The 25,814-nt window shown below is 35.7% G+C and overlaps 1 protein-coding gene across 1 annotated transcript; it reads left to right on the forward strand.

Moving 5' to 3' along the window:
• Positions 1-2,899: 2,899 nt before the first annotated feature.
• CALB1 (calbindin 1) lies at positions 2,900-25,049 on the forward strand. Its single transcript, XM_036105651.2, has 11 exons — positions 2,900-3,189; positions 3,732-3,808; positions 7,772-7,846; positions 16,650-16,733; positions 16,845-16,901; positions 19,887-19,964; positions 22,520-22,575; positions 22,661-22,700; positions 22,826-22,879; positions 23,720-23,791; positions 24,123-25,049. Exons 1-11 carry the CDS (start codon positions 3,111-3,113, stop codon positions 24,234-24,236), a joined length of 786 nt encoding a protein of 261 aa, XP_035961544.1. The 5' UTR covers positions 2,900-3,110; the 3' UTR covers positions 24,237-25,049.
• The last annotated feature ends 765 nt before the right edge of the window (positions 25,050-25,814 follow it).

Consider the following 25,814-nt stretch of genomic DNA (forward strand, 5'->3'; position numbering starts at 1 on the left):
TGTTACTTTTGGGGACTCTGTCCTGTTGTAATTACAAACACATGTATCTAAGATAAATTGACAAAGGTGTTTGTTGCAGCAGTATTTGTCACATTAAAGAAAATAACAAAGAATCTGAATGTCTATTATTATGGTTAATAAATATATCACTGTTAGGAAAGTATGAGTTAGATGCTGGTATTAATATTAGAGAGATGTCCTTGAATTAGTAGTAAAATTTAGAGTAATATACAGAATATAGCCTCTTTTCTGTGAACCAAATAACAACAATAAACCCATACATGTATATTTGCATGTTTGTATAAGCATAGGACATTTAATACTGATTACTTTGGGGTAGTGAGAGTATTAAGAGGTGATTTAAAAGGGGGCTTTAGATCTCCATAATCTACATTAGTTCCCTTAAATGCTACTCCACATGAACATAAAAAGTAAAAAGTGTGCTTGCTATTTGTACACAGCTACAAGAAAGAAACCCATTCCTTTCTCACACTCCTACCATGAAATCACCACACCTAAACATTGCCACATGGAAATTCTAAAGTCATCATAGCTTTAGAGAAATGGAATGGAAAAGAGATGGCTTTCTCACGTACATCTTTTTTTTTTAAGCCATGTAATATTTTAAAATGAAACTCGTAGAAAAAAAAAAAGTTGTGGTGGAACTATTTAAGAATTTATACTGAGTTTGTGCATGTGTGTGCCCACGCACCCATCAGGGGGAGTTAAGAAGTGGGTTTCAGGAAGGAAATCAGTCGTAATTAACAAAAAGCATATAAATGTTAGTTTTCTTTTCATTGGCTTGTTTAATTCATGTGCTTTTTTTTTTTTTTCTAGCTTTCTGCCTCAGAACTGTACCCAAAGTCAAGACATTGCTAGCATTAGGACCATAAAGGGTCAGAGTGCTTCTTCAAGGCATTCCATAGTCAATACTTTTTCACCCTCTTTTCAAAGTTTATCCTCCAGTATTTGCTTCCAAGTTCACATACCATATTTTTCATACAAAGATCCTGCTGCTAATATGGTGGCAAACAGGAAATTTCTTAGAATTAGTTTTCCAGGAGTTATGAAGAACTTGCATCAGCTAATTGGTCTTTCACTCCTATGATCATTTCACCTTATAACCCGAAGTGCCCTCCATGGAACAAAGTTTTCTCTGTGCTTGTTATTTAAGTAAAGCTAGATAACTTAAACTTCAACTCTCACAGGCAGAAAAACAAGGAGGCTTATGCAGGCATATTAACTTATGCATACTTCTATTATATCCACATGTACTGTCATCTGTGTGCATGTGACCATACCCCCATAAGTCTAAGCTTCAAGAAGGCAGGCACCATGTCTTTTATTTTCCAATGTCTAGCAGAATGCTTGACATAGTAAGTATCAATAAATGTTCACTGGATGAATACAAATATAAATAACTGAACATTTAATGAACACCTATTTACTCCAAGAATAGTTATTTGCCTCTTGTGTAAACTAAGAATAATAGTATTGCTCCACATAACACTCTCAGTCACTAAAAGTGAGAATCAGATAAGGTAACTAAAATGAAAATAATTTGTGTATTGCCTGCCAAGTATTATAGAAGAGAGAACTCCATTGAGAAGATTATTGAAAGAGACCAGCTTTCAAATAATGGGTCTCTGAAAAGGATACACATAAAAAAATCCATGAATCCACTACTGGGTAGAGTTGTCGTCTGAGAAACATAAATTTGAGGGTTCTCATACTTAATTACACAAGGTTAAAAAAATAAAATTTGGTGAATTCACTTTAATTCACTTTAAGTCTATATTGGCTATATTTGGATTTTCTGCTGTTCCTTCATTTTGCTTTTGTACCATTGTAAATCAGATACTTAAGATATGCCTTTAGAGGACCTTAAGGTCTCAAAAGATTCAAAACCAAACACTTTAGAAGTATTTATGTAAATAATAAATTATCTAAATTTATTACATATTTAAAATGTAACATGCAATCAGTTAGGTAGGTTTTTCCAACTCTGATGGTCACTTCCAGTTCCTGAAAAATTCTTCAACAAAGATTGCTTGGCATAGAAAGAAGAGATATACGAGTTAAGGCCTCCAAATGGGGTGCTGGCTGGGTCGCTAAACCACCTAGGTATAAACTTAGACCAGATTCTTGGTTTCTCTTTGCTTTGGCTTACTCTTTCTAAACTCATAGGAAGGAAACCATAGTATCTCTAAGATCACTTCCTTCTCTAACATTTTAAGATTTTATAACTTAATTTTATCACTTTCTAGTTATACGTCTACTTCAAGCTGGAAAAAAAAAAAAACAACCCACATAATCCTACTTCATCATGTTGGCAGGTCTTGTGCATATAAACCATCTTAAGAAACATTCCTAGGATGACTCTCCAGTACAAAATAGAGTGGTTGATACCAATAAATTAATTGTACACATTAATCAAAGTAACCTAATACTAACCTAATACTTTCACCTGCCTTTGTTTAAACAAATACTAAAATGTCTCCCTCCCTCCCTCCGTCCCTCTCCTTCTCTCCCTCACACACACACACACACACACAACACACACACACGCATTATTTATATGGTTGTATTCTTTATCAGCTTTCCTCTTACATCTGAAAATCAAAACCTCTTTATGTTATTTCACTATAATATTCAGGAATGAGGATACTTTATGGATTAAGAGAATGTGGGAGAAAGGGTGTTTGTTTTCAGCCTTCAGTCTCTGAGCTAAGGATCTCCCACCACCTGCTGCTTCCTACACTTTAAAACTCCTGCTCCAGCTAGCTTTCCTGCGAGGAGAGGAGAGAACTGGGAGGGGAAAAAGGTTGGTGCGAGCTAGAGGCGGGAATGAGGAATGGGAGGCAGGAGGAGGCGTGGCCCGGCTCGGCCGTCAGAATAAATACTGAGAACTGGGTGCGGGGTGTGGAGAGAGAACTCCGGAGGACCGCCCGAGCCGAGCAGCACTGAGGACAGCTCCCGGCAGCATCCGCCCCCGTCTTCCTCCGCAGCCCAGATCTCTTTCACACACACACCCTGAGGATCTTGCTCACCCCACACTCTCACTGACACACACGCATACTCATACACGCAGACACACACTCGGCTGTACGATGGCAGAATCCCACCTGCAATCCTCCCTGATCACAGCCTCACAGTTTTTCGAGATCTGGCTTCATTTCGACGCAGACGGTGATTATCTTCTCTCTTTTTAACTGTTTGAAGACCCCTTTGTCCCTGCCCTTTTCCACCCTTTCCCCTCCCCCTGAGCCTCCTGATCCTATTATCCCTCGTTTCTTTACTTCTTCCCCCACCTCTCTAATCTTGTCTCTCCGGCTGGCTGCCAAACCATCAACTTTAAAGTTTATATATATTTTTCTATGTTATCCCAAAACCTTCAACTTTTTTTTTCTCTCCAGGAATGTTAAGAATAGGAAGGCGATGGAGGAGGGGAGTGAGAGAACAAGCAGAGATTGGGGGACACTGCACCCTGAAGTTTCTATGACTACATTTAACATCCGTACCATCCTCCTTTGCCCTTAGTGGGTCCAAACTTTGACACACCGAGAGAGCAGCGCTGCCGGGCTTCCGCATCCGCATCCTTTCAGGGTTAATCAATGTAGAGGCAAGAGAGAGCTTCGCAGGTGGCCAGAACTATAGCTGTCATGGAAATTGAAAGGGGCAGAAACTCAGAATGAGATGTATGATACCTGGGTGCCTCTTTGTCTTTGCAGGAAGTGGCTACCTGGAAGGAAAGGAGCTGCAGAACTTGATTCAGGAACTCCAGCAAGCACGGAAGAAAGCTGGATTGGTAGGTTTAAGTTTGCAACCAAGGAAAAAGACCTTCAACCTTAAAACATAAATATTCTAGAGTTTTTCATAATGAGCCAGCGAGATCAAGTGGTTTCCAGGGAATGTAGACTGAGGGGATGTAGATTTATTGACTGAGAAAGGAGAGGAAAAAGCACCTTTCCAAATTGTGTAGGGGGAAGATGAAAGGGGGAAAGAGAGATCCCCTAAAGGGAAAAACCTTACACTATGAAATCAGAGTTTTTTAAAATATAAATTCTATACTTGTACTTGCTTTAATAATGCTTAAAAGAAAAGTGTGGGTGCATGAGATCTTTTAGCAGATCACCTCCTCTTCGATAGAGTTCTACTAAGTAATTTTTAACTTCTCTTTAACTGCATGAGAAGTGGGGGGGGGGGTAGAAATACATTTCTGCCCCTTGGTGGTCAGGAAACAGATCTGCAGATTACGGATCTCCTGTTTTATTGCTACTTATTATTGTGAGGTTGATGTGGTTGGACAGATAAGAAAATGTTCTGTCTTGACCTTTCTCACTGGGGGAAAGTTGGACAACTTGCAACATAATAATGAGCAAGAACTTAACAAGAAAGCTGTTCATTTCTGTTGAGAGGGAGAAACCCAAAAGTCAGAGACATAAAAAGTAAAACAATTTTAAGAATTTCATGTATTTTAAAAAAGCTAAGCTTTTTTAAACAATTAATGGGGTTTTGAAAACAAGCTATATTTGTGACTTAAGCCATTAAGTAATTAAATAAATGACAATTCTTACCAATTATGAATAACTTCCTGTGGGCATAAATTTACCTGTTAAGATGTTTTCAGCATAAAAATAAAATATACCCAGCTTTAGAACACAGATGGAAAATAGGATGGAACACAGAGGAAAATAGGATAAGAATTTTACTAGTGTATTGGGGTTTATGTAAGACTGCATTTCAGAACACTGTGTTGGATTTGGGCTAGTTAGAGGTTAATGATCTTTGGCCTTTTAACTACTGGCTAGAAATTTTACATTACAGATTATATATAACTTTTATGTCTTTAGAGGAAAACATAGATGTGTGTGATCCTTTAGCAGATCACCACCTTAAGCACTGATATATAGATATATATTTTATAAATATATAAGTTACTAATAGAGTTACCTTTTTGTTCTATCTAAACTGAAAATTGTGTGATACACATCCCTGTATAACATATTCAAAAGACTACCAGAGGACTCTAAAATGCATTATAATGCATTACAGAACTATCGGTTGCTTTCATGGACCGAACGGATTTAAAACCAGATAACACTCTGGGGATAGTTTTACCCAGATTTAATATTATATAAACCTGAAGGTATTGTAGATTGGGATCAAATAAAATAGAAAATGTTTTATGTACTCTCTGTACACCCTCCCCTCCTTATATATTACCATAAATAAATTCATGTATTATTATAGCTCTATATATCTTTGACTAATAAAGCAAAAACAATTCCTTATTTCATTTAAAAATATATATTTAAAATATCTGTTTGGAAAAATCTTACTTGCCATAAAGTTTCAAATTAAAACATTTTAAGACACTTCCAGTAGCTAAATGATTATATTTTAATTTTTCTAGAAGTAATTTTAATATTGTGATTTATTTTCAATTTAGAAATTCAAATATTTAGAAACTACATTTTTTCAGATTTTTCTTTTTCTCTTCCCATTTTAATATTTGTACTTTTTTGTAAACAAATAACTTCAGTTAAAGTTCTAAAGATTGTAAAGTTTTTTCTACTGCCCAGGCTCTAATTTTAAGCTACTGGAAATTCTAATTATTAGATATTAATCAAAAAATAGCAGACTTGAGCACAAGTACAAGATTATATCAAGTTGCTTAATACATTGATTGTTGACTATTTTTCTGGGTTATGTGTATAGGCTTTGGATAGTTAAAATCTAAATTGAGATTTGAATTGAGAGGTTCATGTACTGGACAAATATGTCCCTATACTACTGGCCCCATTGTAGTAAACCTTTTACATATTTCTTCTTTTTTAGAACATAAAGACTAACCTTAAAAACCAGGTTTCTTTTCATTTCTGGCCACAGGATAACAAATTTCATTGTATTAATGGAAGCACTGTTTGGCATTTAAAAAATTTCACTAATATAATTATAAATAAATGTAACATTTTTAAAAAAGATTTTATTTGAGAGAGAGAGAGCGCATAAGCAGGGGGAGTGGCAAAGGGAGAGGGAGAAGCAGGCTCCCCATTGATCAGGGAGCCAGCTATGGAGCTCAATTCCAGGACCCTGGGATCATGACCCAAGCTGAAGGCAGACGTTTAACCAACTGAGACATCCAGGCGCCCCAAATGAAATATAACAACCCAAAATATTTTCAAAATTACCCTTTTATACTAAACATGGTATTTTGTCTTTAAGTGTGCATTTTTATAAAGCTTTATTTTATTATCATTGTCATTGTATTTTGTACTGTTTAAAATGTAGATTTTGACATAATTACCACTCAAGAAACTCACAGACTAAATGTCGATTCTGCTAGTTAACCTAGTGGTACTATACGATTTTAAGGTTTAAAATCAAATTCTTTGTTTTTTGTTTACTTTAAGGTATGTGCAAAAACCAAAACTGATGATCCCATTAATGTCAAGGGGTGAACTCTTTCCTTTTCTTACAGTTATTGCTGTAATAAAATTTAATAAATGCATATTACAATTAATCCATAGAAAAGTTTTGTTTTAAAGGCTACTTATAATTAAATTGCTTGATTACCATTTGTTACCTCAGTTCTAAAGATATTTACTTTGGTTCAAAAAGGATTCTGCAACAATTAGTAGTAATGATATTCAGCCTCCATATAACTCAAACTATATTAACCTACCTATCCCTAAAGCAAACTCATGGGATAGATAATACCATCTTGTTAGTTATGAAAAAAATTGAGACCTTAATACACTTTCCCAAGGACATAGAATAGGACATTAGTAAAGCCTGACCTATTTTAAATTGGCTTCAGTTAATGCAACAGGGCTATCTAAAATGGGCTATGTTGGAGACCCAAGGGTATAAATTCAACTTCCTGAATACTAGTTCTATATTCAGATCACTAGTTTACAGTTCATGGCCCTCTGTCAATATGTGAAGAGATTATGTAAGCAATAGAATAGATTGGACAAAATAATTCAAATGAAATGAAAGCATTCATTTTGTCCCCCTTAAACATATCTTCTTGTACTAAAATACATGGGAGAGAAAACATCTCAGAAAAAAATGGAAACACTGGAAAAACCACTCCCTAAATTATTCTGGGAGGCAAAGATCCTAAACATATAACCAATAGCTTACACTAAGGTTATCAAAATTGTCTGTCTCTAATGAAAGTAAAAATTGGTCAAGTTATTTTATTATCTTATTTTTTTGAATTTAATTGTTCAATTTATTTAGTCAGTAAATGCCACTTCTGTGTTGGAAACACAAAGACACTGGAAACACTGAAGAGTGACAATGTGAGGCACTCTTCAACACTCAAATTTTTTGCTTGTCCAAACTGAAAACACCTATTATTACTTCCCATGGATAAAACATGTTAAAATAAGGAAAGTGTTATAGGGCAATTAGTTGTAGCAATACAAAAGAATCTTTCCTGAAGCAAGAAATGTTTAAAGTACATTTTATTTGAATTCACTAAGTTATGAACTCAATAATTCTGACTACCTTTTTAAAGGATAGCATATTCTCAAAACTAATAGAAGATAAATAAGTAATTGATTCAGAAATGATAATCATAACCCTTTCATTTGAAACCAGTAAATACTGTGTATCAGTTATATCTTCAATTTTCATGAGAATCGTTCATCGGTGTGCATAATTCTAAATGGTTTCAATTCCAGTTTTTCTAACACCATCAGAAGCATAACTGATAGTTTTTAAAATAAACTTCTTACCTTCTTTTATATAATTTTAGGAGTTATCACCAGAGATGAAAACCTTTGTGGATCAGTATGGGCAGAGAGATGATGGAAAAATAGGAATTGTAGAGGTAAGGAACTTACGCATTTTTCTGACATACTATTAATCAATGAGCTTCATTTTGTACTTGAATCCAACTCAAACAGGATATGGCAAAACCAATTTTGAGAGGCTTATTTTGCCTAAGTAAAATGTTATCTTCTCTTCAAAAACTTAAAATCAAAATGGTCAGAAATGAAAGAGACCTTAGAGTTTGCCTAATCCAGAGCCTAAATTTAATACATTATGAAACCAAAGTGTGGAGAGGTGAAATGATTTGCCTTTGGTCATGCACCTGTTTGCTGGCGTAGGTACAGGTAGAAGCCCAGGTCCAAGATTTCTGGATGGGTACCCATGCCATTACATTACCCTGCCTCACTTGGATAAAACACCAACCAAGTACATGGTTCATTGGCATTTCTTATTAACAGTGTAAAATTTTCTATGTATTTGTAATCCCTATGACGATGGCAAAAAGCTGCATCCTGGTTCCTGAAATTCTATTTTAGACTGGCAGTTGACCATAGTAAAAACAAAGAACCAAAGAACTTAACTAAAATTAATGAATATTTTATGATGTTATAGGAAAGGATTTCTTTTGAGTCTCTAAAAGATAAAACTGTGGGTGTCAAATCTTATCTTCTGATGAGGACTATTCCTATGGAGGACAACTTTTGTTTATGAATCAAGGGGGCCAGACTTTGATTATGCATCAGTTCTTTGGCATTCTCAGATTTGTGCAAGAGCTTTCTTTCTTTACTTTCTTTACTTGTACTTTTTGAAACTCGGGTGTCTCAGCTACTTTATCTCTGCAACCTATTAGAGAAATGGAGTGGACAGCTTTGTCCATAAAAATTAATAAAGTTATATTTAAAAATATGCCAAATCAAAAGAATAATTATATTATAATATTTTTTAGTGTATTAGGTTGTGATGTATTCTGGCTGTCAACAACATGTAGTAATAATTTACCTTCGATTCAGAGAATTGACCTGGCTTTCAATTAATTGGTCTTAAAGGACATCTGTCATGTCATTGTGAAATACTTATTTTTAAGCAGCACTACAAAAGGAGTTAAGAAAGGACATACTATTATTACCTTTGTAATTAAAACATTTCCCTGGAGTATACACTTTCCCCTTTGCCTATGTATAACTCATTACAATATAAATAGATAAATTAACAGTACTGGGACATACAGATTGACATAGAGGGCAACTAATCAAGATATGAAATCATTAAGGATAAGAAAATAACTTAAAGGAACATAAATGAGATGAGGTAAATCTATTCAAAACGAGTTAGAAAATCAAAAATCAGTGAAATTATAGATGTGGTTATTTCAAAGTTTGGCAAAGTTTATAATTCCAGTAGAGGAAGAACCATCATCTTATATTTAACATACTTCACCTTAAAGGACTCCAGTGGTCTCAGCTATTTATTTTACTTGATTTCTTCAGTGATAGTAGATTAAACAATAGTATAAAAAGCATGATCCAATTCACATGCATGTCACACTTTTAAAAGGACTCAATGAATGTTTTGAATCCAGGTTTTACTATACATTATGTAATATAATCACTTATGAATTCTAATTTGAAGGCATATTTGAATGAGAGGCTGGGGGTCACTAGCAGATGCATTGTCCTGGAGGTTTGAGGAAAGAAGTTTCTCTAGAAGTTTGAGATAATAAACTATTATAGAAAAGTTTTGTGTGTGAGAAAAGATAGGTAACAGAAGAGGATAAAGACGTTAACAAAGGCTAAAATGAAGAACTGAGGAACTTTTATAGTAATCACAATAAGAAAATTTATATTAGTATGACAATATACAATTTCTAAAATACATTCTCTCATTTGATCCTAATGACAAAATAAAGCAAGCCTAAATATAATATAAGGACCTATTTTTATAGCTGGGGAACCTAAGGCTTCAATAGAGTTTGACTAAAGTTAAAGAAAAAATAAGAAATAAATGGTGAAACATCTAGAACCCAGCCATGTTCCTCTAAACCACTCTGCCTTTTTTAAATAATAAATAATCTGAGCATTTTCTGCATTCAGAGAAAATAGTTTCAAGCTTCAATTGGTTGATTACTTAGGGCAGTTTAAGCCTCGTTGAACAGGATGCACAAAGTATAGGGGCACCTGGGTGGCTCAGTCGTTAAGTGTCTGCCTTTGGCTCAGGTCATGATCCCAGGGTCCTGGGATCAAGCCCTGCATTGGGCTCCCTGCTCCACAGGAAGCCTGCTTCTCCCTCTCCCACTCCCTCTGCTTGTGTTCCTGCTCTTGCTATCTCTATCTCTGTTAAATAAATAAATAAAATCTTTAAAAAAAAAAAAAAAAAAAAGGATGCACAAAGTATAGAGAAATTATCCAGCCAAAGCATTTGAAACATGATTTGGGCAAAACTTTCAGATCAGCTGAAGAAGAAATAGTCTAAAAGGAGAGAAACTTTCTAACACATTCTTATGTGTCTCACTTAACTATTCCAGGACACAGAATTTTTTGCTGGATGGGACTCCAGGGAAAAACTAGCCAAAATTCCTCATTTTAGGATGAAGAAACTGAAACCCAGAAAGGTTAAATGATGTGTCCAAGGTCCCAGGGTCAGGGAGTGACTACACGTGTATACAAGCCTCGATCTAACCATGATTCCAGAATTCTTTTCATTAATCTGATTTATCAGCCACATGCAAGGGGAGGGGTGGAGTGGTGATTAGTTGGAGAGAAGAGAATTAGAATGGGAGAACAGAAAGAATGATCACTGCAGGAGTTCATAGGCATGTTGATTTGGTCTAGGGTGGGTAAGTAGGAGTGAAGAGAGTAAAGAGGTTCTGAAAATCATTGGAAAGAAGAAATTGAAAGTTACAGATTACATGTTGAAAACGAGGAAAGGAAGAGTGGGAATGCCCAAACTTATAACATGTCCTCTAGTGTCACCAGGAAGTTGTATAAAATGAAGTTCATCTTTTCTTTTTCCAACTTGACATGTATCACTTGCTAAGAAATCCTATATATAATATGGGACACAAATACGCACACTCCAGCCAGCCATGATGGAATGGGAAACCCCATGTTTTCCAAAATTTATAATAAACTACCTACTCACATCAAGATATTGTAGCTTAGTGTTCAAAGGGAAAAGAAGTTAGTTGTTCCTATATATTTAATAGGTATAATGATGGGCTTCTCAAAATCTAATCAAGGTAGGGGCACTTGGGTGGCTCAGTCGTTAAGCTGCCTTCAGCTCAGGTCATGGTCCCAGGGTCCTGGGATCCAGCCCTGCATTGGGCTCCCTGCTCCACGGGAAGCCTGCTTCTCCCTCTCCCACTCCCCCTACTTGTGTTCCCTCTCTCGCTGTGTCTCTCTCTGTCAAATAAATAAATAAAATCTTAAAAAAAAAATCTAATCAAGGTAAACCAAATGATATTCATGTGGTAATCTGCTTTCCTATTGGAAATAAGCTAAAGTGATTTGACTTTAATTGAAATATGTTGTTCAAAAGATCAGAAAATATAGTGATTTTCAAAGTTCTATCCTGAAGTGGACTGACCTTCCCAACAAGCTTTTGCTATCTAGAAATATGTAAAATGAAGGGTAGTATATAGATGTCGTTCTTCTGAACTTTTAAAATTTCATGTCTTTAGATTTTAAAATTCACACAAATATAGTTCATTTACAAAGAGACTGTTAATATGAACTCAAAACAGGAGCACTGAAATTCTGAGATACTTTAACAAATACCATGACAGTCAAAAAATGTTCTAAATTTATTCAGACTAATAGCTCTATTGCAGGGAAGGCTGATTAAAATAATTAGAAAGGAAGACTGAATGATTCCTCAGATAATATATGTACCAGAGAAGAAATTTCTAGTAAGTATAGATATTTCCCTTACTTGGATATCAACTCTCTCAGCTTTTCACCTGATCCCTTGGGCAACGTGCGGGGAAACTACCATCCTCTTCAATTTTTTTGTATCTATTTGTCCAGGTCAGTGTATCCACTGGAAAAAAAAAAAATAGATCTAAAAGCTATTTAAATACTAAAACTGTAACATCTCTCCCAGGGAAGCAGACACTACTTTCCCTCTTTTCTTCCACAGTAGGATTTGAGCACGTGAGTTTAGCTATAGTGAATGTAATTTTTCATGGCAGACTACTTGTCGACTTCAGAATTTGGGGAAATGATGGACAGTAAGTCAGATTAAAAACTTCCCTCTGGATAAATATTTTTAAATGATTAGGAAAATGTTTTTGATTGGAGATTTTAAGGGAGGGTGATGGTTAAAGACAAAGGCCCCAAAAGTCAAGAAAGTCAGACGGTCGGTTTTCAAATCTGGTTCAAACTAAATGATAGCAGTTCATTTATTCTCTCTGCCTGTTTCTTTGTAAACAGGGATGGTATTTAAGTACCAACATCAAATGTGATAAAGCATGTCAAACAAATACATCAACCCTGGCATACTTAAAAGCTCAATAAATGTATTTGCTATAATTATTTTTTTAAAAAAACTGAAAATCTACACAATTCTTCTGAAGGCCAAAACTTTTAATCACTTCTTATATAATTTTTCATATTCAAATATTAAACTCAACTAGCCTTAAGTTTATATAAGATTATTTGCCTTCCAAGTTTCCTGGAATCATTTAATTGCCTAGGAAAAATACTTCTCTGGTTTCCAAATGAAAGAACTGAATGCTTTGCTAATATGTGTTGAAAGAGGTTAGCATATACCATGAATGTCTTTAGGATTTAAGAATTATGCCTCATGTGTACTTTGACTTATTTAGCTCATTTATGTTTTTAGTAAAATTTCCCTTTGTGTGCGCTCTCTTTGCACCTAATACTTAGATTTATCACTACATCTCCTTTTTTGAAATTGTGGGAATAATGTTTGAAATTATCTGCCTCCCTATAAGGTTCTTACCCACAGTGACTATGAATCCCCAGTATCCAGCACAGTGCCTAGTAGGTTCTGAATCATACCTATATGAGATATAGCAAAGAATTTCAACCTACTCCAAAACATAAGACGAGGTTTCTACATTGTGCCTAGGAATACAACAAAGATGTAAAAACCCTGTGACATGCTCAGTTCCCTGGGAAGCAGATCTAAGTAGAAAATTATCAATAAGGAAATTTATTAGGAAGTGCTCTTGGGACCATACCTGTTGAGGGGAAATGAAAAGAACAGGACTGGGCAGAGGGAGAGAGTGGGCCATGATACAGTCTCAATAGGGGCTTCAGCTGACCCTACAGTGGGCTCGAAAGCTGCAACGGCCCTTCACAGAAGTCCTAAATTGAGTAAGAGGACTGCGCCTTTTTCTCTTCATGTGGATCAGTCATAGGACACAGTGTCTTTGGGAAGGCAGCTCTCTTCAGCCTAGATAATCTCCCAAAGGTACCCCAAAGGCTCTCCCAAAATAACATTCCCAGCACCTAAAGGGAGCTCTGGGTAGATTATCACAATATCCACCCCAAACCTATCCACAATTCAGTAATAAGTCAGTAATAATTATCTCCAAAGGAACTTTATTTACAGCCTATGCTGACCCTAGACCATAGTCAGTTGCCTTCATTCATAAGTTCAGTAAGGTATTTACTGACATTTTTGCAGGTTCTGGGCAAAGAAACAGTAATAAGACACAGACCCTATCCTCAAGATGTGTGTAGTCTTCATACATCTAGGGGAGACAGGCAAACTTTTATATCCCCACTCTCAGTGACACACACCAGTTCTCACAACTGAAGCTCCAAGGAATTCTGGTCACAACTATCTGCCTTCTACTTATTGCCTTGATATTCTTCCTTATTTTCCAACCCATAACAAAGTTTTGGGAGTTCATAAAAGATCAGGCAGGCAGCCCAAGGATTAAGAAATTACCAATAACCTTGGATCAGGCAGTATTGAATACTTCCATGGACAGCAGGGACTTAGCAAATGTGAGAATAAAGCAGCCTTACTTGACACCTTCAATAAAAGACCTCTCCGACAATGGACTCTGAAAAACAAACTGAGGGTTCTAGAGGGGAGGGGGTTGGGAGGATGGGTTAGCCTGGTGATGGGTATTGAGGAGGGCACGTTCTGCATGGAGCACTGGGTGTTATGCACAAACAATGAATCATGGAACACTATATATAAAACTAATGATGTAATGTATGGGGATTAACATAACAATAAAAAAAAAAAAAGACCTCTCCTACTTTGTAGATATGCTCTAAGACACTAGATCTGGAGAGTTACTGCACCCAGCTCTGAAATTTAAACATTGATTCCCAATATATTGATGAAAGCATCAACAGCAGGACCATTACATTGTGAAACACACCTTTAAAAAGATGATTTATGTTCACTATAGTTACATCCTATCCACACGTATTCATTGCTTCTCTTTTAATGGCTGGCTTGTCTTATTATAATCTTTTAAATGTTTGAGATGCATTCTAATGTCTTAAATAGGATGGCTCTATATTCAGTTTAACATTAACAGTTCAAATTAATAGATTGAAAATGTGCATGTAGATATAATCTGTATCTTTTTAAATAATGAAACCGAGGAGGACCAAAATGGCATGGGAAAAGAAATACACATTTATACTATATATGCAGAACAATTTTACTGCCTCTATATTTAGCATTTTAGAGACCTCTAAACTTTATGCAAGTTATATGAACTTTAATTTTTGAAACAAAGATGGTCAAATTTTCCCTTATTTTACATTTAGTAATTGCTTACTAGTTCATTCTTTAATTTTTTTTCCTCTATTCATGTATTTGGAGGATTTTGATAAGTATAATTTTTTTAAGAAAAATTATTTTTTGGTGAAAATACAGTTATTAAAATTCAAGCAATATAGAAAATTGGAATGAAGATAGTAAAAACAAATACTGTAAAACATGTTAGGTAGCTATTTTTAATGAAGTAAAATTATCAACCAATCCCCAGCATTTATGGCAGACATATAACATGCTGAGCACCACCCTGGGCATTCAGGAGATGCAGACAAAGCATGGTCCCTGCCCTCCTGGAATGGATGGTCCAACAACAGCTTACAAAGTGGTATCTGACAAGTTACATACCAATAACTAAAAGAATTGGCATTAGCTATTTCTTATTTCCTAAATGAATGCTTATGTTATTGCACAACTATACTAGTGACCTTTATTCCAAAATAAGAAAATGTCTTCTGACAGAGTCATATTAACATTCTAGTAAGATATATGTCCCTGTTCCTTAGTTTCACCTCCATATGTAATGTCTATAAGCTGAATGGATCTAAGTTGAGGTATTATTTTAAAGACCTAAAAACAAGTTAAAGGACATATTATATGGGCATAAAAAAACAGAGATTACTTGCATATAAATTGAAATGATCCATTTTATGTTAAAAATTTTTAATATACCTAAATGGGTGAAATTTTTTTTTAAAGGGACAGGGGGAGATAAACTTTCCTATAATTTGGTAGAAATTTTGGAACTAATACTGAACTGAAGGTTGATCCATACCACAGGTGCTTGGTCTAAAATCCAGGGACAAGGGTCCATGCCTGAACTTCAAGGAAATTAGATGAAACATAGTATGTGTAGGTTCATTCTTTAATGGTGAAGACGTAGTGATTCTAACAGATTCTCAAAGTCCTTTTGAACCCAGTACATTTAAGAGACGTTGGTTTCTACTTCAACTCCTTATTTTAGTGATGAGGGTACTAAGTTCCAGAAGTGGCTGAGGGAGTTGCTGGGGACCACAGCTAATTAGCCGCTGAGCCAGGAATAGAACCCATGCCTGCAGTGGGGCCATCAATCCAGCTCCTTCCCTCCCTCCCTCCCTTCCTCCCTGCACGTAACAGATAGATTACAGTCATCTTAAAATGGGATCTGGAGCCCTTTGTTCCAAAAAAATAAATAAAATAAAATAAAGGAGGGGCAGTACTAAAGTTATGAAATGAGAACTAAGGACACAGGTCATGAAGTAGAGATCATAAACCCAAGCCCTGGATTCTGACAGTGGACATCCTCTTAGCTAAAACCAACAGTTTGAGAACTGTTTTTTCCTATTACTGTTCAATTTCCACTCTTCATCGTGAATTGTCTTTTCCACCTCTCTTTTCACTGCCTTATAACGGTCTTCACTTTATCTTTTTTTTTTTTTTTTAAGATTTTATTTATTTATTGGGGGGGTTGCAGAGGGAGAGGGAAAACAGACTCCCCACTGAGCAGGGAGCCCGATGCAGGGCGCGATCCCAGGACCCTGGGATCATGACCTGAGCTGAAGGCAGACGCTTAACGACTGAGCCACCCAGGTGCCCCTGTCTTCAGTTTATCTTCCCTGCTTCTCTTAGGCTTTCTCCTCAGATCTGGGAATGCATTTTTTTCCCTTCCTTCCTTTACCCTACATTCGCATTTCTCATAGTTTCTTTCCTCCTATGTGACATGTATGTCCCCACATATACCACATTCTGTGCACCCTGAGGAGAGCAACACTGCTCTGTGGCACAGAAGAGATGAAGGGTTCAAGCCGCTGGGATGAATCTGCGTGGATGTCCAGCAGAGGAGTGGTCCAACCAGTGCTAGCTGAGCTTTTTGAGCACACCTGCGGCGGCCACCTCACTGACCAGACAGCCCCATCACGCAAGGCCTCCCAAGCTTTGGAAAAGACAATGGCTCTCTGAGGGAACAAAGTATCAGAAAGGGAAGGTCAACCCAAACGTTTTTCCTCTCCTAGTTTTCTAGGCAATAAAACTGCCTCTAATAAGTATATTCAAGAAAAATTTAGCAGGAAGTAATGACAGAGGCTTGCTTCCCTTACAACTTTTTAAATCTTTTTCAGTTGGCTCATGTATTACCTACAGAAGAGAACTTCCTGCTGCTCTTCCGAGGCCAGCAGCTCAAGTCCTGTGAGGAATTCATGAAGGTAAAACAGAGCTCTGTCCAGGAGGGAGGTCTTCAGAAAGCTACTTAGTGTAGGAAAATTGTTGGCTTTTTTTTAATGTGTTGGGTTTTCCTTATCCAAAATTACTTACAGACATGGAGAAAATATGATACTGATCACAGTGGCTTCATAGAAACTGAGGAGCTTAAGGTAAGCAAACAAAAACCTGTGCTAAGTTTTTTTCCCTTTTAAATAGAATTATGAACTCTTTTTTTAAAAAACCTCCCACAAAAGAAACTTCTGTTGAGCAATGGCACATTTTCACCCACTCTTCCACATTGTTAATGAAGTACCCGATTAAAAAAGGGACTTCAAGTACTTCTTCAAATTCTACTCAGCAATGCAAAAAAATTAGCATTTTCTGTGGTATAAACAAATGGTTATGCTAGATAGACAGATATAACAATATACTAAGCCAAATAAGATGCTCCTTTTCATTGAAATTTGCCATTTTACTTTATAAATTAAATATAAATAGATTTCTCTTTCAAGAGAAAGACAAAGAAACAATTTTGTTGGACACCTACTATATGTTATGCACATTATTTTATCTAATCTTCGTGACAGTTCTGAGATTAGTACTACCCTCATGAGGAAAAAGATTAAGAGAGGTTTAGTGATATACTGAGGCCACACAGAAAGACGACGCTGGGCTGCAATATTTAAACCCAATCTCCTCTGCCTCCAAGTCTCCTACACATTCCATAAAACTTCGTGCCTCTCAACAAGAGCAACAAAGTCCTAACATAATCTAACTTCTGAAAAATTCTAACTTTGAAAATGAATTTCTCAATTCATCTCTCCCAGATGTACAGAGGAGCTGGTGGGGGAGGAAAGGATACAAAGGAGAAGGCAAAGAGATCTAAAAATCAAGTTATTCTGTCTGATTTTTTCATCTTTTAAATGGGGATAATAATACCTTCCTCTCAGATTTATTGTGAAGCTCAAGTAAATTCTGTATGTGAAAGATTTTGTGAAATACACAAGGTACAATACATTGTATTATTCACGAACTCAATAATTTACTAGTCTTTTAGAAGTATGGCAACATTCTTTCTCTCATTTCCTTAAATCGACCCCAAGATTTCTCAGTCCAGAGACCCTCTTTTGTCAATCTTCAGGATATAGAGTAACTAAAAGGGAGGCAAATTAATACTTATGTGGCAGGTATAATATTAGGTGCTTGAAATTATTTTAAGATTTAATCCTCTCAGAAAACCTGCAAAGCAGGTATTATTCCCGTTATACAGAGAAACTGAAATTTAGAGAGATTAGATAATTTTTCAATGTTACCTAGCTGCTCATGAAAGAATCTAGACTATCGGATAATGCTAATAATATTTTTTCTGCCACAACACCACATGCTTCCAAACTTCAGTCATCAAGAGCTACCTCTCCTCTTGTCAAGTGTGGAAATAGGAATATCAAACCCAGTTTCCTCGTCATGGTTTAACATGGCTTGAGTCACATAGTCACATACAATTTTAGAGATGGAACTAGGACATTTGCACCACAGTAAAATTCCTAAAACACAATCAACAGCAGCCTCTTGGAAATATAAACATTTCTAATGTGAAAACAATATATTTTATACAAACTTGCAGCACAACCTGGAGCTCACAAGGTGACAGTTAAGCTATTGTGTTTTTATTCCATAGGACAAAAAAAACAATCTTTTAAAAATCATTTCAAGTTCATCATGAAAACCTTAGCTCATTTCTAATACTGACCTTCTTTGTTCTACATTTTATTCTCAGAAAGAGATTCTAAATAGAAGTCCTCCTCTCTGGGGAATTTTGAAGATAAGTTGGTATTCTTTTTTAATGGATCTTTCAAGAAAGCTAATTTTAAGATCCATAATAGAGTAAAACATCACTTGCTCTCCGTCACGACTTTGAATCTCAGCGTCCCGAGGTTTCTCCCAGGCTATTTTTGTGACCACCATTTTAGTCTCTGGTGAGGCTTTTTAACCCAATTAATCTCTGACAAAAGACTCATAAGGCTCAAAAATAAAATTCACCCCCAATAGATAACTTTGAATTTTCCATGCTTCACTTTGGATTTGAAATGGAATGCTTGAAATGAAAATACATTTAATCAAACCCAGAAAAAGGTCTCCTCCCTCAAAAAGAATAAAGTTAAATCAGCCCAGCAGAACAGGTACGTTTGGGAAGAAGATAAACCACTGCAGAACCAAAGAAACCCAATCCCTCAGTGTATCCAAACACAGTATCTACTTAGTTTTCCACAACTGCATCAATTCATTTTTTGAAAAAATAAAGGAGTCTCAAATGAACAGCACTAGACAAAATTGAATATTATATGCCTAAGTGCTCACACTGTCATTTATGTGGATTTTGTAAAGCTTTTGATTTATTTCTGTTCAAAAAAATTAACTCCCTCCTAAACTCCAACTCCAAATTAATAATTATCTTTTTTTCATCCTTCCCACAATAATCTGTATTTTAATATGATTCGCATACCCTTCAAGGATTAGAGAACATCATTTGTGACCAACTGTCTTAGTCTGAACAGCCAGCTGAAGCGTTCTAACCAAGGTGTTTGGGACTGCATTCAGCCCAAAAGCTACGTGACTGGCCCTTCAGAGAAACAAGCTTCCTACTGTCTATAAGCTGATGTGAAAATACAGTTTGTGAGGCAGAAAATGCACTTGAAAATAGAGGTAGCTCTCCATCTGGCTTACTAATAATTTTCCCTCATGTTACAAAGGCAGAGAGAGGGGCCCTTGTGTTTCTTAGAAAAAAGCCATATGAGATTTTATGAAGATATCATTATGTACAAATGCACCCATTGGGCTGGCTGGTATACAAGCTTGTACTCACATTCCTACACAGTGCACAATCCAGATACACACTGAAGTCATAAAAGCAGCGCAACATAGACCACAACAGATCAGGTCTCAGTAAAAGGCAGATATTGTACCTGTCAAAGGCAGCATCATGGCTGGAATGCCAAGTGAACCAATCTCCCTTCTAAGGTCCTCTCCTTACCCAGTTCTATCCTCAAAAAGAGGCTTTCTTTGCATTCTTGGGACGTTCCATTTCAAGGCGGCTGAAATGGAAACAGATTGTAAGTTACTTGTGACATATATCTGAGTGTTCTTTGTCTTAACAGAACTTTCTAAAGGACCTGCTGGAAAAAGCCAACAAGACTGTTGATGATACAAAACTAGCTGAGTATACAGACCTAATGGTAAGACTGATCTTGGAGAGACAGTAGCCAAGACCCTATGAAATATTACTGTGTTCTCGTTAATTCTCAAGGCTATGGAGGATGAAATAAATAAACCATGTGGGTATCACATGCATACAGTATCATTTCACTTGAAAAGTGAAATATTTAAGGATGTTTACATCTTGTAAGGCTGAGTGCTGTCATCATTGGATTTGAGGCTCAACACATGAGCATTTCCTTTCTTGTGGAGGTAGATAATTTATATCTATCAAAAGATCATTCATTTTTCTTACAAAGCCAGTGTAAGTATATCACTAAATTATATAATTTATACACATGGAAGTTACATTGTAGATATATAAATTAGATAACTAAAAACATTTTGGAGGTTCTGAATCCATTTTTATCATGACTCACAAAATCATAAATTTTGTTAGAGTTTAAACAAAACTTACAGCTACTTTATTCATTGAGTGACAAAAAAAAAGGGTATTTTAGAATACTGTCTTGGTGCTTGGGTGAGGAGTTCCAAATGTACCCTGACACTGATGCTATGATAAAGTGTAACCAAGATCTCTGATAGAATATTGATAATAGAGGGGCGCCTGGGTGGCTCAGTTGGTTAAGCGACTGCCTTCGGCTCAGGTCATGATCCCAGGGTCGTGGGATCGAGCCCCGCATCAGACTCCCTGCTCTGCAGGAAGCCTTCTTCTCCCTCTCCCACTCCCCCCTGCTCGTGTTCCCGCTCTCACGGTCTCTCTGTCAATTAAATAAATAAAATCTTTATTAAAAAAAAGAATATTGATAATAGAGCCAAGGAAACTGCTTTACACATAGACCTTTAATGTTTTAGGGATGAAAAAATTTATGAAGTTCTAGATAGAATAATCCAGTGCCCATGAATTTCATTAATTTCAAGTAGTAGTTTCCTCATTTTGACTCATAGCATTAGGACTATAGGAAAAGTCTTTGCCAAACTGATTCAGCTATGGGCCAATATTTTGGCAACATTTTAATTTTTGAAATTCAGGCAAAATTTTAAATTGTCCAAATCAGTACATATATTTATACATGCTTTAAGTACTGTAAAGGTAGTGAATTCTTACCTTACAGGTTTACATAAATAACCCACAAAACAAGTGTATATTATAAAAATTATGTTCTATTAGATTGATAAAGGAGTTAGACTTTTTAGTTACCCTGGAAAGTCATTTTATACAAGGTTTGATTATAAACCTGTTATGAGGTTTACTTTCAACCTGTCAGCCTACTTTTATGCAGGGGGGAAAAAAGAAACCACTAGAACTTTACTATTGTCTTATTCACTATAGAATATTATAAAGTGGGACTAATCTTTAATTTCAAAACAATTAAAAATTTTTCATTGCAAGGAAGCATCCTCTTTGATCCACTTATGGGAAGTGGACAATAACCTACATTTCTCAATCTTCTGTTTTGTGCCAGCCTTATGGGATGTCTATTTAAAGCAAAGACTCCTTTTGAGGTAGAAATTTGAAGCAGTCTTTTAAAAACTACTCAGATGGGAGTTTTCCCCCTGTTGGATTGGCCTGGCATATCTGATTCAATGTCCAAACCAGTTCAAATCCGAGATGCAAATTAATCGAGAACTAATTAAGATTTAAATATATATGTAGGGAAATATTCCCCTATGGACACTACATTGCGTGATCAAGTGTCCAGTGTCTTGGTAGACAGTTTGATGATATCAGAACTTATGGTCAACAGTTTATAAAATGTGTCAGTATCAGACCCTGAAAAAATCTCCCTCCTACAAAGAATTCGTACATTTCAAACCATAGACTGTTCTTTTTCTCCCTAAAGAGACTTCACTAAACCTATACCCATTATGATCCTGATCATATTCCTTTTTGAAAAAACAAAAATAATGTTGTGTAGCATGCAACCTTCATTTTAATACATCTCATCTATAGGCCCTCCATGTATTACAGTACAGCAATAGTTGCTACTTTCTAAAAATATGCATGCTTCCTGAATAAGGGTATGAGTTTATTTATATCTGGATGGGTCTTGGTGTAGGATGTGAATGTAAGTGCGATGAGGAGGTATCTAGTATCCAAGGGAAAATAAATCAATTGAAAATTAGTCAAAAATTCTGTTCTCTAAGAATTTATTCATACTATCTGCCTATTGCTTCTCTTTGTACTTTTATGCTCTAAAGGAGGGAGACAAATATTTATTTTCATATCATTGTTTGGAGAATTTTAGAGTATGCTATATACTGCCAGACACCATCTCTCCCACATCTTGACAAATATACATATTTGCAAGAAATATAAATTACGGTATTCTAGAATCTAGCTAAGATCACTATTACCCTGTTTGACTATTCTATATTGTCCTGATAAACTTTGGCAATTGACCCAACTTAAAGAACTGAAAATTTGCACTCCAAGTTTAATAAAAGCTAGTTTCTAGAATTTTGCTGTCTATATGAGTAATTGATAACTCAAAGTACTTTACTTTGAATTTTCTTCTCCTTCCTGCAATAAATCATTCTTCAGTGGTTACAATAATAACATTCTGTCTTTCAGCTGAAATTATTTGATTCAAATAATGACGGGAAGCTGGAATTAACTGAGATGGCCAGGTGAGTTTAGGAAGTATACAGGTATTATAATAAGTTGATCCTCATCCAAAAAAAATCTAATCTATTAATATTTCTCTCTCAAAAGGTTACTACCTGTACAGGAGAATTTTCTTCTTAAATTTCAGGTATTTCTCTTTTCCCTACCATAAACAATATTTTCCTTGAAAAGTTAGACTGTGGGAGATTTGCCAAGGGAAACGCAATTAAATATAATAGTAGCACTTTAACCTTTGCTCTCTTTATCATCCAGGGAGTCAAAATGTGTGGGAAAGAGTTCAATAAAGCTTTTGAGTTATATGATCAGGTAAAAGTTCTTTCTTATCTATAATTTGATTGTTTAGAAGAATTTGGAAAATCCTCACTTACAGAGGGGAAAAACCCTCAAACTCAAGGTCCATATTAAAAGAAACGAGCTATTAAAATTACTCAGCCAATTTATTCTTGTCATAGGAAATGTAGTACGGTATGTCCCAATTAGATGTATCTTGATTCAAGTCCCATGCTACAATTTATCTATTTTGAGGCTTTGAAAAAGATACCAAACTCCTCTAAACCTCAGTTTCCTCATTTGTAATCAGGAGATCATACCCACTTTACAGGGTGGGATGAGGATTAAGTTAGTTGAAAATATCCAGCAGAATCCTCCCCCATGTAATAGATGGTAACATCATGTGTATGAGGAAAGGTGGTTTGTGGTGTCAATAGTTACCATCCTTTATTCTCTTCTAATTTCTCTCCTCCTGGACCAGATCGGTCCTCTGTGGGCTCTGGCACAGCCCTGCCATGACCTGGTGTGACACAGGCTAGCACATGGCTTCCCCAGGCCTCAGGGTCCTCGTTCGCATGAGCATATTTATGACCAACTAATGACTCCAACAGGAGGTGATACTGTTAACATAAAGTGAAACATTATATATGAAGGTACTTCAAAAGATTCAAAGTGTTTTATAAATGTAAGGTGCTGCATGAGAGGCAATTCACATGTACTTTGGGCCTTTGGAGCAAGTAAGAATTTTGAGGGTCTGACATTAAGATGTTGGAATATCTGCCAAGTATGCAGGAGGGAGACTTTCTGAAGAATCAGCTATTACATTCCCCATTATTGTCCAGTTGGTTGTATACTGGTTTATTTCTGCTCCCTCAGGATGGCAATGGATACATAGATGAAAATGAATTGGATGCTTTACTGAAGGATCTGTGTGAGAAGAATAAACAGGTAATCTAGTGACCATGCCACTTACTTCTTAAGCAGACTATAAGGATCCATCCAGAAGTACCACACATCCTTTTTCGGAAATCTACTTTAAAGATTTATAGAGCAGAAGTAGAATTCAATTCTTAACCTGATTTGGTACTGGCCCAAAACAGTATAACTGATAAATAGATTTTAAAACAACCTTGCGATTATTCACATTTGGGGAAGAATTTAATCTAGCTCTTAATGGATTGATGTAACAAGCAGTTTTCATCCTACATTTTATCACTTGACAGTGGTTAATTAACTTCCATATTTAGCTGGATAACAATGCCATCTATATTCTATACAGGATCTGGATATTAATAATATTCCAACATACAAGAAAAGCATAATGGCTTTATCGGATGGGGGGAAGCTGTACCGAACGGATCTTGCTCTCATTCTCTCTGCTGGAGACAACTAGATTTGGTGACCATGACCATTTACTAGCGATACATTGTATCTAAAAAATAACTGTGCACTATAAGGGAGTAGGCTGTATTTTTTTTTGTATCTGTAAAATTTAACTGCACATAGATGATTACCCAGGATATGTGGCACATTCTTTTCAGCTTGTTTCTACAATGTTTGTAATGTACAGTTTTTGTAACTACATGACTGAAAAAGGAGAAAGTCTTAGGCTTAAGCCAGCCAATAGACCCAATTGAAAAAAAAATAACTGAACATATTCTTGCTTTCATAAATATAGTTGGACAAGATTTCCCTAAAAATTCCATTAGGATTAATCTATAAAATTCTAGTCTCTGATGTGTAAATGCACATTTGTCACTGATTAGGAGAATTATACCTAACAAGTTATCATTTCAGACAATCATAGGTCTGTCCCACAAAATAGTCTTAAGCTGTATTTCCAATTATTAGGAAGAATGTGCTTTTGCATCTAAAAATACCAAAATATCGATCAATAGTTAGTTATTTGTGGCTCTATGAGGTTAACAGTCTCACTAGACAAGACTTAGTTAATCAACAACACGTCTACTGCTTGAATCCATACCAAGCTATTGGTTCAAGTTAATCTGATGACAAGGAAAGGTAGCACCAGATGAAACATAAATCTGTCTGATTCTACATCTGTATTTCCAAGAAGCCTACTGTCAGAGAGTATGACCTTAATCCATTTTCTAAACTGTTTTCACGTGTTGCAGATTATATTCTAGTCAATTGCTGTTTTTATGTCATATTGTGTGATCTCTGATTAAATTATATATGCCAAGTATCCTGGTGTCTACTTTGCATACTTCCTGATTTTCTTTCTATGTATGACTGTCCATTTCCACCAAGGGTATCTGCTGCCTCTGAAAATATTTTTTTCTAGCTATAACAACTATTTTTTACTACATAATTAAATTTTAATGTAAAATTCATAGCACCCTGATTGTTGAATGTTATATCATCAATAATTTTGTGTAGTCTGTAAATTCTATATATTTCATATTGAGATCAGCATTCAAAATAGGTCTATTTCTATCTGCAAATAGTTTCAAATGAGTTTAAAATAACATCCTAAGAGAAATACAAATGTAATCATTTAACTTATTTAGCAAGGGAGATTCTAAAAACACTCTTTTGACCTACATCCAAGTCAGTTTCATAGATTTGTAGCTAGAACATCCTGTGCTGGTTACACTTGACATGTAATAGGTGGTAATTTGATTCTTTGATTGTGAAGCAAAGAGCTAAGAGATATGGGTCTGTATGAAATTTATAGTTACCACCAAAGAGTTAATGGCTCTGGGTCAGTTTAAATGTCCCCAATTCTATAAATTCAGCACTACTTTTCTCAATTCATAGAAATCACAAACAAAATAAAAGTGAAGTATCTCTTTCCCCCAACGATGAGCAGAAAAGAGACTTGCCAAAAAATAAAATTTATCAAATAATGTGTTAGATTGGCTTTGCTTCTAGTGTGTAAATGGAAGCACTGACCTTAGGTTGAATTTAAGAATAAATAAAGAGGAAAATAACTTTAATCTCTTGTATT

Source organism: Halichoerus grypus, chromosome 5 (genome assembly GCF_964656455.1).
Source record: "Halichoerus grypus chromosome 5, mHalGry1.hap1.1, whole genome shotgun sequence".
In the NCBI taxonomy this organism is placed as follows: Eukaryota; Metazoa; Chordata; class Mammalia; order Carnivora; family Phocidae; genus Halichoerus; species Halichoerus grypus.